The 18,760-nt window shown below is 39.0% G+C and overlaps 1 protein-coding gene across 2 annotated transcripts in view; it reads right to left on the reverse strand.

The window, feature by feature from the left end:
• Positions 1 to 4,722: 4,722 nt before the first annotated feature.
• The window catches only part of FRRS1 (ferric chelate reductase 1), a 70,308-nt gene continuing 56,270 nt past the window's right edge, over positions 4,723 to 18,760 (reverse strand). The window contains exons 13-17 of one of the 2 annotated variants that reach the window (XM_063624354.1): positions 12,702 to 12,799; positions 12,388 to 12,446; positions 11,107 to 11,250; positions 9,489 to 9,550; positions 4,723 to 9,406 (exon numbers count right to left, since the gene is read on the reverse strand). In XM_063624354.1, the coding sequence (XP_063480424.1) occupies positions 9,314 to 9,406; positions 9,489 to 9,550; positions 11,107 to 11,250; positions 12,388 to 12,446; positions 12,702 to 12,799 (456 nt within the window). In that variant the 3' untranslated portion in view covers positions 4,723 to 9,313. Of the gene's footprint in view, positions 9,407 to 9,488; positions 9,551 to 11,106; positions 11,251 to 11,638; positions 11,817 to 12,387; positions 12,447 to 12,701; positions 12,800 to 18,760 lie in introns of those variants that run through there. The other variant, XR_010117359.1, reaches the window with a different exon arrangement.

The raw sequence follows: 18,760 nt of genomic DNA on the forward strand, positions 1-18,760 counted from the left end.
TAAACCTCATTTGGCCTTGATGTATTTACTCTTTGTGTAAGTTGCAGAATTTAATTTGCTAATATTTCATTAAGTACTTTTTTAAATTATGGGTTTTCAGTTTATGGTCACGGGGAATATAGTCTGTAGTTTCCTTTTCATGTGATGCTTTTGTCTGGTTTTAGTATCAGGGTAATGCAAACCTTATAATATTAGTTGGGTAATGTTCCCTACTGCTCTATTTTCCGAAAAAGTTTGTGTACTCTCAATATTAGTTCTTCCTCAAATGTTTGCTGGAATCCATCAGTGAAGACATTTGGACCTGGAGTTTTCTTTCTAGGAAGGTTTTTTAGTTACAACTACAATTTTTTAATTTTCATTTTTAATTGTGGTAAAAATACATTAAGATAAAATTTACCATCCTAACCATTTTTAAGTGTACAATTCAGTAGTGTTAAGAAAATTAACATTGTTGTGCAACAGAGCCCTAGAACTTTTTCCTCTTGCAACACTGAAACTCTATACCCACTGAACATCATCTCCCCATTTCTCCTTTCCCACCCCTGGCAACCACCATTCTACTTTCTGTTTCTATGAGTTTGACTACTTTCAATACCTCATCTAAGCGGAACCATACAGTATTTTTATTTTTGTGATGGCTTATTTCACTTAGCATCACGCTGTCCAGGTTCACTCATGTCGTTGCATGTGACAGGATTTCCTTATTTTTTAAGGCTGAATAACATTCTACGATGTGTTTATACCACATTTTCTTCATCCATACATGGGCATATGAGTTGCTTCTGCCTCTTGGCTATTGTGAATAATGCTACAATGAACATGATGTGCAAATATCTCATAGAGATCTCACTTTCAATACTTTTGGGTATATATCCAGAAGTGGAATTGCTGGATCATATGGTAATTCTATTTTTAATTTTTTTGAGGAACATCCATACTCTTTTCTGTAACTGTTGTTCCATTATACATTCCAACCAACAATGCACAAGGGTTGCAATTTCTACAGATACTCACCAGCACTTGTTATTTTCTGGGGTTTTTTTATAGTAGCCATTTTCATGGATATGAGGTGATATCTCATTGTGGTTTTGATTTGCATTTCTCAATTATTAACAATTTTAAACATCTTTTCATACTCTCATCAGCCATATGTGTATCTTCTTTGGAGAAATATCTGTTCAAGTCCTTTGCCCATTTTTAAATTTTGTTACTTGGTTTTTTGTTGTGGAGTTGCAGGAATTCCTTATATATTCTGCGTGTTAACACCTTATCAGATATAAGATTTGCAATTATTTTCTCCCATTCTGTGGGTTGCTTTTCACTCTATTTCTTTTGATATACAGGAGTTTTGGGGTTTGACGTAGTCCCATTTGTCTATTTTTGCTTTGTTGCCTATGCCTTTTGTTGTCATATCCAAGAAATTGTATGACTAAATCCAATGTCATGAGCTTTTTCCCCATGTTTTCTTCTAGGAGTACAGTTTTAGGTCTTCAGCTTAGGCCTTTCATGAATTTTGAATTAATTTTTGTATATAATGTAACGTAAAGGGCTCACTTCATTCTTTTGTATATGGATATTCAGTTTTCCCAACACCATTTGTTGAAGAGACTGCCCATTCCCCACTGAGTGATCCTGGCACCCTCATCAAAGATCATTTGACCATAGACAAGAGGGCTTATTTAGGGCTGTCTGTTCCATTTGCTGATCTATATGTCTGTTTTTATGCCAGTACCACACTATTTTGATTATTGTAGCTTTGTAATACATATGTAATTCAAAAATCACAAAGGGTATAGATATAGAAAATTGTATTTTTTGATAAAAATGCAGATATTCCTCACTAAAAATATATACTCTTCCTGTGTTAATTCTTCCAGCATAGAAATCTTTAAATGACTATTATATAATTCATACCTTAGAGGTAAAGGCGGTGTATATTTATGCAAATTCTCTGCATCCTTCTCAATACTTATTACCTTTTTTTATTACAGCCATTCCAATACAACATTATGCAAAGTGATGAGAACAGACATACACTTGTCCTTTTCCTGCTCATAGGGGCAAAGTGTTCAGTCATTCACCATTAAGTGATATCAGGTGTAGGTTTTCCTTAGATGCTTTTTATCAGGCTTCACACGTGTTCAAGGGTCAACCAGAAAGAGATGTGGGCAAACAGGATTGGGGATCCCCTCTCTAGCATTTTCCTTTTCAGGATCACCCACTGACTCCAGCAGCTTCAGTTGCCCCGGCCATCAGTCCTCTGATTTCCTATGCTAGAGAAACTTCAGCTTTTCCACTGGATCCTCTGCCACCCAGCACTCTACTGACTACAACTGCCCTGAAGCTAAAATGTAGAAACAGAGCTCACTCCAAATAGTTTTCCTCCTCTGCATGTGGACCCCTCTCCAGGAATCTTCCTAGAGTTGTTAAAATTCTTTCTATATTTGATACTAGTCTCTTATGTGATTTGCAAATACAAATACATTCTCCCAGTCTGTGGGCTGTCTTCATATTCTTGACGCTGTCATTTGAAGCACATAAGTATTTATTTATAGCATAGTCCAATATAACCGTTTTTTTCTTTTATACCTGTACTTTTTGTATTATATCTAAGAAATCAATGCTTAACCCAAGGTCACAAAGATTTAGTCCTGTGTTCACTCTCTGAGGCCTTCAGGCAGCTGCTTTCTGAAGTTTACACTGGTTTTCTGGAGAAGGGTTGATTTGGTAGGCTCTTACTCAGACATTACATACCGTGCAAGTCAGATATTTAGAATGTTTGATTTCAGGAAATTCTTATCCCAAGAGTTTGACTACCATATATCAATGTCTAATTGAAAAATCCAAAAGTGTGTTTAGGTCTTCATAGAAAACCCAGAGCACAGTACAATTTCTTTTACATATGAATAAGATATCACATGAAAAAGATATACTCTTTAGCACGTGCTCTAGGAACTTCCTCTCCCCTAAAACAGAGGTATATGACCAGGCATAATATACAATTACATTAACTTCTTTGACAACAAAATAATAAATTAGACAGATACCAAATTTATGGCCAGCAAAACCCCCAGTTTTTTTCTACCCAAAGGGATAATCCAAGAGCAATAACAAGATAATCTTTTTACTGAGATGAAATTCACATAACGTGAAACTATTTTAAAGTGGACGCTCAGTGACATTTCTTATATTCACAATGTTGTCAACTACCACCTCTATTTAGTCCCAAGACATTTCACCACCCCAAAATAAAACCTCATACTCATTAAGCAATTACTTTCTATTCTCTTCTTGCCCCACACCCAGCCCCTGGTAACCATCAATCTCTCTTCCCTCTATTGACTTACCTATTCTGGATATTTTATATAAATGTAATCATAAAATGTAAATTTTGTGTCTGACTTCTTTTACTTAACATAATGTTTTGGAGGTTCATCCACATTATAGCATGTATCAGCACTCTATTCCTTTTTATAGCTGAATAAAACTCCATTGTATTTATATACCACAATTTACCTGTTCATCAGTTGATGGACATGTGGGCTATTTCCATCATTCGGTTACTGTGAAAAGCACTGCTATGAACATTAGCTTTTTTCCACTTTTTTTTATTGTGGCAAAAAATACATCATAATGATAAATTCTGTTATAGTTCAGTACATTACGCATATTCACAGTGTTGTACAACCATCACTACTATCCATCTCTGAAACTTTTTATCTTCCTTAACAAACTTTGTGCCCATTAAACCCTAATCTTGGCCAGGCACGGTGGTTCACACCTGTAATCCAGCACTTTGGGAGGCTGAGGAGGGTGGATCTCTTGAGGTCAGGAGTTCGAGGCCAGCCTGGCCAACATGGTGAAACCCCGTCTTTACTAAAAATACAAAACTTAGCCAGGAGTGGTGGCACATGCCTGTAATCCCAGCTACTCGGGAGGAAGAGGCAAGAGGATCACTCGAACCCGGGAGGCATAAGTTGCAGTGAGCTGAGCCCACAGTAAGTTTGTCAAACAGGTCAAAGTTGTCTGCAGCTCCACTTAGCCTAGAATCCAGTCATGCCACTGCACTCCAGCCTGGGCAACAGAAGCGAGACTCCATCTCGAAAAAGGAAAAAAAAAAACAAAACAACAACAAAAAAAACGCTAACCTCCCATTTCCTTTCTCCCACCAGCTCCTGGTACCCGCCATTGTACTTTCTGTCTCTGTAAATCTGACTACTTTAGGTACTTCATATAAGTGGAATCATATTAATACAATAGTCGTCCTGTGTCTGGTTTATTTTATTCAGCATGTTTTCAAGATGAACATCAAATATTTTTTATAAAAAGTACACATTTTACTTGCAAAATTTATTAAGTTTAACACTGCAATCAAATGGCAAAGACATCATCAAAAACATGTACGAAGCAAGCACCTTTTGCTGGCATCACTTCATTAGATCCTCACAGCTGCTCTGTGAGATGGGCTTTACAGATGAAAGAATAGAGCCCAGAGAAGATAAGTGACTTACCCAAGAACATGCAGCTTGTAAACCAACAAGCAAACATGCACATTCAGGTCTTCTAATGTCCAGTCCTTTTTAACTTACAGGATCAGCTGCCTCCCATCCCATTTATAAGGATGGTCAAAACAAAAAGATACCAATGTTGGACAGCAAGTCAGGGAAGGAGCTAGAACTTGATAAACTAGCTTTTGTAACTGATACGGGAGGGAAGTGCTGGGAAGGGCGTGGTCCCTTTAAATAATAGGAAAGGACGGAAGGGAAGTGCTGGGTAGAGGAGGGCGTGGTGCCTGGCGAGGGCTCCACCCCCAAACCCGTGCCCACGGGCCTAAGTGAGGACAGGCACCCCTGCCTTCAGCGGCCAAATGTTGCATTTCCCAAGACAACCCTGGCTCACCATGGCCCCATCCTGTGCCTATAAACACCTCCAAGATTCTAGCAGGCAGACACACAAGCAGCTGGACGTGGAGAGGAACACATCGCAGAAGACACAAGCAGCTGAACAGCGAGAGGATGTGGATGAGAGCACGCCAGAGGAAGAGCACACGACAGATGCCAGCATGCCGACAGGCCACGACTGGCGGAAGGAGAAACAGTTGGCGGAGTTTGGCCAGGGCAATCAGAGGAGAGCCCAGGCAGTCTAGCGGCCCAACTCCAGGGGAAAACCATCTCCCTTCTGGCTCCCGCATCTGCCGAGACCTACGTCTACCCAGTAAAACTTTGCTGAGTAGGTCACACCTTGCACCCATTCTCCAAGCCCAGGTGCGATCCGATTCTCCTGGTACACCAAGGCAAGAACCCAGGGATACAGAAAGCCCTCTGTCCTTGCAATAAGGCAGGGGTCTAATTGAGCTAACACAAGCTAACTATGGATGGCTAAACTAAAAGAGCACATGGTAACACATGCCCACTGGGGCTTCAGCTGCAAACATTCACCCCTAGACATTGCTGTGGGGTCGGAGCCCCACAGCCTGCCCATCTGTATGCTCCCCTAGATTTGAGCAGTGGGGCACTGAAGAAGCCAGCCACATCCCCATTCCACACCCTGCAATGGGGACAAGGGAACATTTCCTGTTTCACTGAGAAGGGCATTCCAGGCGGGTAACCATCTGTGACCTGGGTGCAGAGATGAGCTTGGTAGGGGCTGCACAAGGAAGAAAGAAGCAGGATGTGGATAGGAACTGTGAATATCCTAATCCGATTTAAAAAGGGCTCTTAGAAGATCTTTCCTTTCATTCCAACCTATAATGGATTATCTTAAACAAGGACCTTTGTTCTTTTTTTCCCTGCCTCATGAGAATATACAGATAAATAGAATTTCAGCCAAACACTACATGTGCCCTGAGAGCTTCCTAGTTGGCATCTGCTGCATTTGTCTTTTCCCACTGAAGCCTGGACTGGGGCAGGATGTGGAAGGGATGAGGTATTGCTTAACACACATTAGAGACAAAATCCTTGACAAAAATAAAGTACTAAAGTGAATTTGTTTCATTTACTTGATAACCCATACTATAGACTACCTTTGCCCTTAAAATTGATTTCTGCAGACGACAGAATTTTTTTATTGCCTCAGCTATTAATGCCAGCCCAACCACAAATTTCTAGAATTTCTTTCATTTCTTTCTGAAAAGCATACACATCTTTATTTTATATTGCATCACTTCTTTAGAAGAAAACATGATTTTGCTCATTGTTTTTGGTAACACTGCTAACGATATAAAAGCATTTAATTTAACAATAATTACTATCAAAAGAAGTAACTTTTGAAAAACTGCCCGGAGTGTTTATTGCAGAAACAAAAAGAAAAACTGAGAGGAGTGAAGACTAGGCATTTGCAATTTGTGGATACCAACCAACCATAAGCAGAATAATAATAATTTGGTCCTAATCAAAAGACTTGGTCTATTTGGGGCCAGGTGCAATGGCTCATGCCTATAATCCCAACACTTTGGGAGTCTGAGGCAAGGGGATTGCTTGAACCCGGGAGTTCGAGATCAGCCTGGGCAACAGAGGGAGATCCCTTCTCTACCAAAAAAAAAAAAAAAAAATTTTAATTAGCTGGCTGTGGTGGTGCACAGAGTTGGTGCCTGTAATTCCAGCTACTCTGGAGGCTGCGGTGGGAGGATCACTAAAGCCCAAGAGATCAAGGCTGCAGGGGGCTAAGATCGCACCACTGCACTCCAGCCTGGGCAAGAGTAAGACCTTGTCTCAAAAAAAAAAAAAAAAAAAAAAATTAAATGGCAAAGGCTTCTTTGGGCAACTCTGTATATAAGTTGGCAAAGACCAAAATAGTGCCAACATATGAAGCACTGAAAAAGAAAAAGTTAAAATATCTTAGCCTCAACACTGGAAATATAGCAAGCCCACATAGTTGAAGACCAAACACATCAAGACTCATCTTTCCCTTAAAAGAATTTTCAGCTGGGCACAGTGGCTCGTGCCTGTAATCCCAGCACTTTGGGAGGCTGAGGCAGGTGGATTACTTTAGACCAGGAGTTTGGGACCAGCCTGGCCAACATGTGAAACCCCCATCTCTACTAAAAATATAAAAATTAGCCAAGACTGGTGGCACACACCCGTAGTCCCAGCTACTCAGAAGACTGAGACAAGACTCGCTTGAACCCAGGAGGCGGAGGCTGCAGTGAGCCAAGATTGCACCACTGCACTCCAGCCTGGGCAACAGAGTGAGACTTTGTCTCAAAAAAAAAAGAGAATTTTTCTTTGTCAGATGTAGAATATAACTTAAGAGAAATTGATTAATATTTAGGCTCCTTAGTATAGAAAACGGGAAGAAAATAACATTTAATTTGCTATACTAAATTTTTTTTAATAAACACATTCAAAAGGAAAATTTAGATTATAAGTAGCATGGCACATATAGAATATGAACACAGAAAGTTCATATCTAAGCCCTAAGCCACTTATGATAAACACCTATAAAAGGAACAAAAACTAAACTTCCACAATATTTTACCCAGTAAAAGATGTAGGCTATTAGTAGAAAGTTGGTTAAGTAAATTCAAAAAATAAAAATATAAAAAAAGAAATAATGAAAAAAATTTTGAAAAGTATTAATAAAATAAAGATGTAGGCTACATTGCTGAGGCTATTATTCATACCATATAGAAATTAGGTTCTCGGGCCAAGCAGAAACTATAACATAATCAGAAAGAATACCTAAAGAAATAAAGTATGACTTCCTACATTTTTTATTTTAAAAATGCCCAGTTTATTTATTTGCTTTGCCTAAGATAGCTGCATTCATTATTACAGGGTCAGGAGACTGTAAAAACAAATATCAAACAATTATTATAAATAATCACAGAAAACAAACTGGAAAATAAACAGTGGTTACTAATTTAAGGTTTTAACCCATTACCCCAACCACCCAAAAAAAGTAGACATTTTTAAAATAAAGATTAAGAGTTGGCGGAATTTAAGGGAAATGCCATCCCATAATGTTACCTAAATACTAGAAAGGAATCAGCACAAGGAAACAGGAACAAAGCAGTACAGTACTTCGGTATTACAGCGCCACCCACTGGCTAGAAGTCCTCATAGCACATATGAGATGTAGCCATAAAATAGATGAATTCTTGAAATAAGGAAGATAACACTATTGTGATTCAATACAGCATAAAAAACGTCTAACAAAACAGAACCAGACACATTATATTATTTCTACAAGTAAACAGAATATCTATTAGATATGTTCACAAGTGTGAGTTTTATCAATTTTGAAATCCAAGTGTATAATCCCCAAATGCTATAAGGACTTAAATTTTATAGCCAAAACAATTAACACGTAAAATGCTATTTCATCTCTGTAGCTGAATACATAAATAGTATCTTTAAGTAAAAGATGCATACTTGCATTTCATTGCTAAGCAATTCATAATATATTTAAATGCTGGTAAAACCTACAATGGCATCTGCCTCACTTCTACCTTTACTAGGAGAAGTAACGAAATACACTGAGCAAAGGATATGTCCAAAAAACTAAACTGAAAAACAGTTTCTAAATAAAGTCCACAGATCATTCAGATAAACTAGTAAAAATAGTTTTTCTTTAAAGTACCACAGCACCTTTGTAGTTCAAAATATATTTACCGTAGGCTGGGTGCGGTGGCTCATGCCTGTAATCCCAGCATTTTTGGAGGCTGAGGCGGGCGGATCACAAGGTCAGGAGATCGAGACCATCCTGTGAATGGTGAAACCCCGTCTCTACTAAAAATATTTTAAAAATTAGCCGGGCATGGTGGCGGGCGCCTGTAGTCCCAGCTACTCAGGAGGCTGAGGCAGGAGAATGCCGTGAACCCAGGAGGCAGAGCTTGCAGTGAGCCGAGATCGCACCACTGCACTCCAGCCTGGGCAACAGAGCAAGACTCTGTCTCAAAAAAAAAAAAAATATATATATATATATATATATATGTATATATATATATACCATAATATATCTCTTTTTTATCCTAGTGACATCTGTTGTGTTTTTCCAAATCATTATTTATTTTCTTAAATATCAACATTCTTAAAATCTTGGCACGAAATATTTGAGAGTTACTTCTCCTGAAGTACAATCTTGCCTTTAAGACCCAGAATTACATATAGGGAATGACATTAATTTATAGTCTATATGACCCTCTTGAATGTTGGTCTCTAAAGGCTGGACTTCAGAATTCCTCTACAGACATGACCCCAGTCTTCCAAGTGAGAATTCACAAATATGCTCCAGGCAGTCAGGACACGCTTCAAGTTTCTTTGGTTTGATGATAATTATCACTTGGCCTGCAAAAGCCAAGGTCTTTGCTTGCTCATAGATGGTTGATTGCAGATAAAAATATGATGAGAAAAGTAACATTCCCACAGACATAAACTGCCAACACTGCCTTTTTAAAAGCATGACCCTGAAAGAAAAATTGAGATATGAAAAAAAAAAAAGTATTATTACCATTAAGGTTTGTGTCAATGAACAAGAAAAGGACTTACCTCTGTTTCCACCGCAGTAAATGACTGAAGGATCTGAATTCTGTCATCATCCAATATTTCAACTGTCAAGAATAGTAACATAAGTTTTTAAGGGCAGCGTTATGCAGGTAAATTAAATTTTAAAAAAAAACCTGATTTGTGCTGTTCACCCCAACTTCCAGGGTAGAAATTCTCCCATTCCAAGCTACTAATTATTGCAAACTTCCTGAACAATTAAGCCTCTCACAAATGCAGACAATCTGGCAAGAGTACACATTTGTTAAATAACTTAAAATATGCCTTCTTCTAGTCAATAAACACCACTTCAAAGTCATAACAATCTAAGCTCTTTAGTTTTCTTTATTTTTGATTGACAAAATATTGTATATATTCATGGTGTATGACATGATGTTTTGATATATGCATACATTATAAAATAGCTAAATCAAACTAATTAACATATGATAACTATCCAGGTTTTAAGTATATATGTATTTTAAACAGTAAGCCATTGGCCAAGCATGGTGGCTCACACCTGCAATCCCAGCACTTTGGAAGTAAGAGGCAGGTAGATCACTTGAGCCCAGGAGTTTGAGATCAGCCTGGGCAACAAAGTGAGACCCTGTCTCTAAAAAATTTAAAAACTTAGCCGGGTATGGTAGCACATCCCTGTGATCCCAGCTACATGGGAGTCTGAATCAGGCGGATGGCTTAAGCTCTGGAGTTCAAGGCTACAGTGAGCTATGATCACACCACTGCACTCCAGCCTGAACGACAGAGTGAGACTCTGTCTCAAAACAAACAAACAAACAAACAAAAACAGTAAGCCATAATTCAGTGGTCATCAAAAGCCCCACGTATATAAGCCTATCAAGGATCAAAAGTAGTAGGACAGATACGTACTACTCAGCCCCTAAAGCCACCCCAGGCTCTCCTAAGTTTACAACATATACACTAGACAACAAAGAATTTTTGTTTTTAGAAGGCCACCGTCACTTATTTTGGTGGATGAAAACCAGGCAGGACACAAAGGACATTTAGCCTAGAATCCAGGGTAGTTTAAAATGATACCCATTCCCTACTAATTTCTCCACTCCTAATGGTGGCTATAGGTATCCTAACCCTGCCTGGCACCAAAACAAACCTTGTCACTAAAGAGCAAAAGTAAAATCAGTCCTTCCTATCTAGCTGGCTTGCTCCTAGCTACATAATTATGCACATGACAACCTAAATGATAGCACCCCGTAAGTTTGTCAAATAGGTCAAAGTTGTCTGCAGCTCCATCCAGTGTTGACTTTGAGTCTCTTCTTCCTCCATCTCAGGGTTCCCTCAGCTCTAGGCATTCAGAGTTCCCAGTCCATACTGGCTCGAAATCAGACCAGCAAAGTGAAAGTACTCACAAGGAAGACTCCCTCCCTAAACCCTAAAACCTTTCCTTTATATCTTATTCACAACTTCTAATGGTAACAAATGTAAAAAAACAAAGGCAGGAAATCTCCACAATTTCTACCACTGGCTGAGTGATCACAAATTTTTAGTGAGCTAACAATGTAATAGCCATTACTATCAGGAAACTCATTCTTTTCCAATGGTTTGTATAGAAGTGATTCTACATCGCATGGCTTTTTTAGCAGGTTACCTTTGCGAGAGAGCCGATAAGCATGTACCTCCAGAACAATCTCAGTCCCAACATGCCAGGCTACAAATCCAATCATTGCATAGGTTTTCCACGAATCAGGAAGATTCAGTCCTGGTAAATCCATTCCCAGGAACACAGCTGCCACTACATACAAAAGAAAAAAGTTGTATTCAAATGTAGTCCCACCAAGAGACACAACTGTGTGTTTGTGTGTGTGTATTATCAAGTAAAACATACTAAAGAGTTTGAGATAAAAGAAGATTAATATCTAAGACCAAATAGTTAATTTAGACTTTTAAAATTATAAGGCTAGATAGGGCAAGATGGGCAATTGATTATGAATTACCAATTTTGGGGGGCGATTTAGGGCATGGAGTTTGGCCTTCTAGTGAACCCATTACCCAAGTGGTGAACACAGTACCCAAAGGGTCGTGTTTCAACTCTTTCACCCATTCCTCCCTCTCCTCTTTTGGAGTCCCCAGGGTCTATTGTTTCTATATTTATGTCTGTGTGTACTCATTGTTTAGCTCACATTTATAAGTGAGAACATGTGGTATGTGATTTTCTGTTTCTGCATTAATTCATGTAGGATAATCACTTCCAGCAGCATCCATGTTGCTATAAAAGACATGACTTCGTTCTGTTTTATGGCTGCGTAATCTACCAATCCTTAAAAGAGATGCACCCACATTTTCCAGATTGTTTTAAGTCTGCAATATATGAAAGGAGAAAAGTATAGAAACCACGGTTGATTGGACTCCCCCTCTGACAAAGAATCCCATAGACTATAGCAGTGTTAAGGTAGAAGGTGCCTACTTAGGTGTTTATTATACAAGGCATCAAAATATACTGCATAATTATTCCTGACTTTTGAAAACCACCCTACCCTGGAAGATACAAGCCCCATGGAAGGACCTGGAGATGGAAAGCTTGAACCCAGCAACCCACCTCAACCCAATTCACAAATGACCCTCAATTTGAGCTACTCAAATGTTTGGCCATCAGCATAGCTTATTCTGCTGGCAAAGGCAAATGCTAAAATAAGTCTTTAAATGAGAGTTTTAAAGTTATTTTAAAGACCTTAAACTTCAAACTGAAATAATGACTTAAATCATTACCTCTAGAAATTACTTTCTGGATTTCAACGTTTAAGGCTGATTTCTCCTCAACAACCAATTACTTCAATTACTAATGCATCTAAAAATCATTTAAGCCAAATTACAACTTGCAGTATAAACAGCTAGCAATTATATATGAATAAGTGGCATCACAATCTCTTACCTGCTATTATTCTAGCAGCTGTTCCCATACTCCAATGAGTCCAGTTAAACATTTGCCTTCTACCAAAATAAGAACCAGTCAGTATTCTTAAAAACAATGGAACTATAATTAATTCTCAATAGAATAAAAAGCATGTAATTTCCCTTATTGTCTGGGAATTAGATATCTGAAATGCATTTTAAAGTATTTCAAAGTAACTATAATTTATCACTGAATTTTATAAAATGCAAAATTTTTCCATTTGAAAAGAGATTAGTTTGCCAACTAATGATATCTACATTAAGAGAGCATTTATATAGAAAGGCTCTAAGTACCTTGGGTCATGTAAAGGTGGCCTGAAGACTGCCAGAAGAGGCTGAAGAACTGCCAAAGTCATCACTATACAGCCGAGGTATGGGTGGTAACCTGCATGCTAAGCAAAGTTACATCATTTTAATGGCCTCAATCTCTCTCATCAATTTAAATCCTCAAGTTAAAAATAATACATACAGATGTATTCTTAGTATTTTTCCATGGCTTTAGAGATTCAATAATGATGATAATAATAATATGCAACATTCACTGAGTATACACATTGTACCAGGCATACACTTTACACACACTAATTCTCACTACAATGTTTGACAACTGGCTATCAATATCCCAATTTTACAAATGGGGAAACTGAGGCTCAGAGATATCAAGAACTATGTCCAAGGTCACAGAGTATGTACATGGTTGTGGTGGAATCCATGTACAGAATGCTACCTTTCCCCATCAGGATGTTGTAGGTTAGTATAAAAGTAGTTGCAGTTTTTGCAGTTTTTTTCAAGTATTTTTTTTTATTATTATTATACTTTAAGTTTTAGGGTACATGTGCACAATGTGCAGGTTTGTTACATATGTATCCATGTGCCATGTTGGTGTGCTGCACCCATTAACTCGTCATTTAGCATTAGGTATATCTCCTAATGATGTCCCTCCCCCCTCCCCCCACCACACAACAGTCCCCAGAGTGCGATGTTCCCCTTTCTGTGTCCATGTGTTCTCATTGTTCAATTCCCACCTATGAGTGAGAACATGCGGTGTTTGGTTTTTTGTCCTTGTGATAGTTTACTGAGAATGATGGTTTCCAGTTTCATCCATGTCCCTACAAAGGACATGAACTCATCATTTTTTATGGCTACATAGTATTCCATGGTGTAGATGTGCCACATTTTCTTAATCCAGTCTATCGTTGTTGGACATTTGGGTTGGTTCCAAGTCTTTGCTATTGTGAATAGTGCCGCAATAAACATACGTGTGCATGTGTCTTTATAGCAGCATGATTTATAGTCCTTTGGGTATATACCCAATAATGGGACGGCTGGGTCAAATGGTATTTCTAGTTCTAGATCCCTGAGGAATCACCACACAGACTTCCACAATGGTTGAACTAGTTTACAGTCCCACCAACAGTGTAAAAGTGTTCCTATGTCTCCACATCCTCTCCAGCACCTGTTGCTGTCTGACTTTTTAATGATGGCCATTCTAACTGGTGTGAGATGGTATCTCACTGTGGTTTTGATTTGCATTTCTCTGATGGCCAGTGATGAGGAGCATTTCTTCATGTGTTTTTTGGCTGCATAAATGTCTTCTTTTGAGAAGTGTCTGTTCATGTCCTTCGCCCACTTTTTGATGGGGTTGTTTTTTTCCTGTAAATTTGTTTGAGTTCATTGTAGATTCTGGATATTAGCCCTTTGTCAGAGGAGTAGGTTGCGAAAATTTTCTCCCATTTTGTAGGTTGCCTGTTCACTCTGATGGTAGTTTCTTTTGCTGTGCAGAAGCTCTTTAGTTTAATTAGATCCCATTTGTCAATTTTGGCTTTTGTTGCCATTGCTTTTGATGTTTTAGACATGAAGTCCTTGCCCATGCCTATGTCCCAAATGGTATTGCCTAGGTTTTCTTCTAGGGTTTTTATGGTTTTAGGTCTAACATGTAAGTCTTTAATCCATCTTGAATTAATTTTTGTACAAGGTGTAAGGAAGGGATCCAGTTTCAGCTTTCTACATATGGCTAGCCAGTTTTCCCAGCATCATTTATTAAATAGGGAATCCTTTTACCGTTGCTTGTTTTTGTCAGGTTTGTCAAAGATCAGATAGCTGTAGATATGAGACATTATTTCTGAGGGCTCTGTTCTGTTCCATTGATCTAAGTCTCTGTTGTGGTACTAGTACCATACTGTTTTGGTTACTGTAGCCTTGTAGTATAGTTTGAAGTCAGGTAGCGTGATGCCTCCAGCTTTGTTCTTTTGGCTTAGGATTGACTTGGCGATGCGGGCTCTTTTTTGGTTCCATATGAACTTTAAAGTAGTTGTTTCCAATTCTGTGAAGAAAGTCATTGGTAGCTTGATGGGGATGGCATTGAATCTATAAATTATCTTGGGCAGTATGGCCATTTTCATGATATTGATTCTTCCAATCCATGAGCATGGAATGTTCTTCCATTTGTTTGTATCCTCTTTTATTTCATTGAGCAGTGGTTTGTAGTTCTCCTTGAAGAGGTCCTTCACATCCCTTGTAAGTTGGATTCCTAGGTATTTTATTCTCTTTGAAGCAATTGTGAATGGGAGTTCACTCATGATTTGGCTCTCTGTTTGTCTGTTATTGGTGTACAAGAATGCTTGTGATTTTTGTACATTGATTTTGTATCCTGAGACTTTGCTGAAGTTGCTTATCAGCTTGAGGGATTTTGGGCTGAGACAATGGGGTTTTTCTAGATATACAATCATGTCATCTGCAAACAGGGACAGTTTGACTTCCTCTTTTCCTAATTGAATATCCTTTATTTCCTTCTCCTGTCTGATTGCCCTGGCCAGAACTTCCAACACTATGTTGAATAGGAGTGGTGAGAGAGTGCATCCCTGTCTTGTGCCCGTTTTCAAAGGGAATGCTTCCTGGTTTTGCCCATTCAGTATGATATTGGCTGTGGGTCTGTCATAGATAGCTCTTATTATTTTGAGATACATCCCATCAATACCTAATTTATTGAGAGTTTTTAGCATGAAGAGTTGTTGAATTTTGTCAAAGGCCTTTTCTGCATCTATTGAGATAATCATGTGGTTTTTGTCTTTGGTTCTGTTTAGACGCTGGATTACATTTATTGATTTGCGTGTGTTGAACCAGCCTTGCATCTCAGGGATGAAGCCCACTTGATCATGGTGGATAAGCTTTTTGATGTGCTGCTGGATTTGGTTTGCCAGTATTTTATTGAGGATTTTTGCATCAATGTTCATCAAGGATATTGGTCTGAAATTCTCTTTTTTGGTTGTGTCTCTGCCAGGCTTTGGAATCAGGATGATGCTGGCCTCATAAAATGAGTTAGGGAGGATTCCCTCTTTTTCTATTGATTGGAATAGTTTCAGAAGGAATGGTACCAGTTCCTCCTTGTACCTCTGGTAGAATTCAGCTGTGAATCCGTCAGGTCCTGGACTCTTTTTGGTTGGTAAGCTATTGATTATTGCCACAATTTCAGAACCTGTTATTGGTCTATTCAGAGATTCAACTTCTTCCTGGTTTAGTCTTGGGAGGGTGTATTTGTTGAAGAATTTATCCATTTCTTCTAGATTTTCTAGTTTATTTGCGTAGAGGTGTTTGTAGTATTCTCTGATAGTAGACTGTATTTCTGTGGGATCAGTGGTGATATCCCCTTTATCATTTTTTATTGCGTCTACTTGATTCTTCTCTCTTTTCTTCTTTATTAGTCTTGCTAGCGGTCTATCAATTTTGTTGATCTTTTCAAAAAACCAGCTCCTGGATTCATTGATTTTTTGAAGGGTTTTTTGTGTCTCTATTTCCTTCAGCTCTGCTCTGATTTTAGTTATTTCTTGCCTTCTGCTAGCTTTTGAATGTGTTTGCTCTTGCTTTTCTAGTTCTTTTAATTGCGATGTTAGGGTGTCAATTTTGGATCTTTCCTGCTTTCTCTTGTGGGCATTTAGTGCTATAAATTTCCCTCTACACACTGCTTTGAATGTGTCCCAGAGATTCTGGTATGTTGTGTCTTTGTTCTCATTGGTTTCAAAGAACATCTTTATTTCTGCCTTCATATGTACCCAGTAGTCATTCAGGAGCAGATTGTTCAGTTTCCATGTAGTTGAGCGGTTTTGAGTGAGTTTCTTAATCCTGGGTTCTAGTTTGATTGCACTGTGGTCTGAGAGACAGTTTGTTATAATTTCTGTTCTTTTACATTTGCTGAGGAGAGCTTTACTTCCAACTATGTGGTCAATTTTGGAATAGGTGTGGTGTGGTGCTGAAAAAAATGTATATTCTGTTGATTTGCGGTGGAGAGTTCTGTAGGTGTCTATTAGGTCCGCTTGGTGCAGAGCTGAGTTCAATTCCTGGGTATCCTTGTTAACTTTCTGTCTCATTGATCTGTCTAATGTTGACAGTGGGGTGTTAAAATCTCCCATTATTATTGTGTGAGAGTCTAAGTCTCTTTGTAGGTCACTCAGGACTTGCTTTATGAATCTGGGTGCTCCTGTATTGGGTGCATATATATTTAGGATAGTTAGCTCTTCTTGTTGAATTGGTCCCTTTACCATTATTAATGGCCTTCTTTGTCTCTTTTGACCTTTGTTGGTTTAAAGTCTATTTTATCAGAGACTAGGATTGCAACCCCTGCCTTTTTTTGTTTTCCATTTGCTTGGTAGATCTTCCTCCATCCCTTTATTTTGAGTCTATGTGTGTCTCTGCACGTGAGATGGGTTTCCTGAATACAGCACACTGATGGGTCTTGACTCCTTATCCAATTTGCCAGTGTGTGTCTTTTAATTGGAGCATTTAGCCCATTTACATTTAAAGTTAATATTGTTATGTGTGAATTTGATCCTGTCGTTATGATATTAGCTGGTTATTTTGCTCGTTAGTTGATGCTGTTTATTCCTAGCCTTGATGGTCTTTACAATTTGGTGTGTTTTTGCAGTGGCTGGTACCGGTTGTTCCTTTCCATGTTTAGTGCTTCCTTCAGGAGCTCTTTTAGGGCAGGCCTGCTGGTGACAAAATCACTCAGCATTTGCTTCTCTGTAAAGGATTTTATTTCTCCTTCACTTATGAAGCTTAGTTTGGCTGGATATGAAATTCTGGGTTGAAAATTCTTTTCTTTAAGAATGTTGAATATTGGCCCCCACTCTCTTCTGGCTTGTAGAGTTTCTGCTGAGAGATCAGCTGTTAGTCTGACGGGCTTCCCTTTGTGGGTAACCCGACCTTTCTCTCTGGCTTCCCTTAACATTTTTTCCTTCATTTCAACTTTGGTGAATCTGACAATTATGTGTCTTGGAGTTGCTCTTCTCAAGGAGTATCTTTGTGGCGTTCTCTGTATTTCCTGAATCTGAATGTTGGCCTGCCTTGCTAGATTGGGGGAGTTCTCCTGGATAATATCTTGCAGAGTGTTTTCCAACTTGATTCCATTCTCCCTGTCACTTTCAGGTACACCAATCAGAGGTAGGTTTAGTCTTTTCACATAGTCCCATATTTGTTGGAGGCTTTGTTCGTTTCTTTTTATTCTTTTTTCTCTAAACTTCCCTTCTCGCTTCATTTCATTCATTTCATCTTCCATCACTGATACCCTTTCTTCCAGTTGATCGCATCGGCTACTGAGGCTTCTGCTGTCTTCACGTAGTTCTCGAAACTTGGCTTTCAGCTCCATCAGCTCCTTTAAGCACTTCTCTGCATTGGTTATTTTAGTTAAACATTCATCTAATTTTTTTTCAAAGTTTTTAACTTCTTTGCCATTGGTTTGAATTTCTTCCTGTAGCTCGTAGTAGTTTGATCGTCTGAAGCCTTCTTCTCCCACCTTGTCAAAGTCATTCTCCGTCCAGCTTTGTTCCGTTGCTGGTGAGGAACTGCGTTGCTCTGGAGGAGGAGAGGTGCTCTGCTTTTTAGAGTTTCCAGTTTTTCTGCTGTGTTTTCTCCCCATCTTTGTAGTTTTTTCTACTTTTGGTCTTTGATGATGGTGATGTACAGATGGGTTTTTGGTGTGGATGTCCTTTCGATTTGTTAGTTTTCCTTCTAACAGACAGGACCCTCAGCAGCAGGTCTGTTGGAGTCTGCTAGAGGTCCACTCCAGACCCTGTTTGGCTGGGTGACAGCAGCGGTGGCTGCAGAACAGCGGATTTTCATGAACCGCAAATTCAGCTGTCTGATCGTTCCTCTGGAAGTTTTGTCTCAGAGGAGTACCCGGCCCAGTGAGGTGTCAGTCTGTCTCTATTGGGGGGTGCCTCCAAGTTAGGCTACTCGGGGGTGAAGGTCCCACTTTAGGAGGCAGTCTGCCCGTTCTCAGATCTCCAGCTGCGTGCTGGGAGAACCACTACTCTCTTCAAAGCTGTCAGACAGGGACATTTAAGTCTGCAGACGTTACT

This window comes from Symphalangus syndactylus, chromosome 12 (assembly GCF_028878055.3).
Source record: "Symphalangus syndactylus isolate Jambi chromosome 12, NHGRI_mSymSyn1-v2.1_pri, whole genome shotgun sequence".
Classification (NCBI taxonomy): Eukaryota; Metazoa; Chordata; class Mammalia; order Primates; family Hylobatidae; genus Symphalangus; species Symphalangus syndactylus.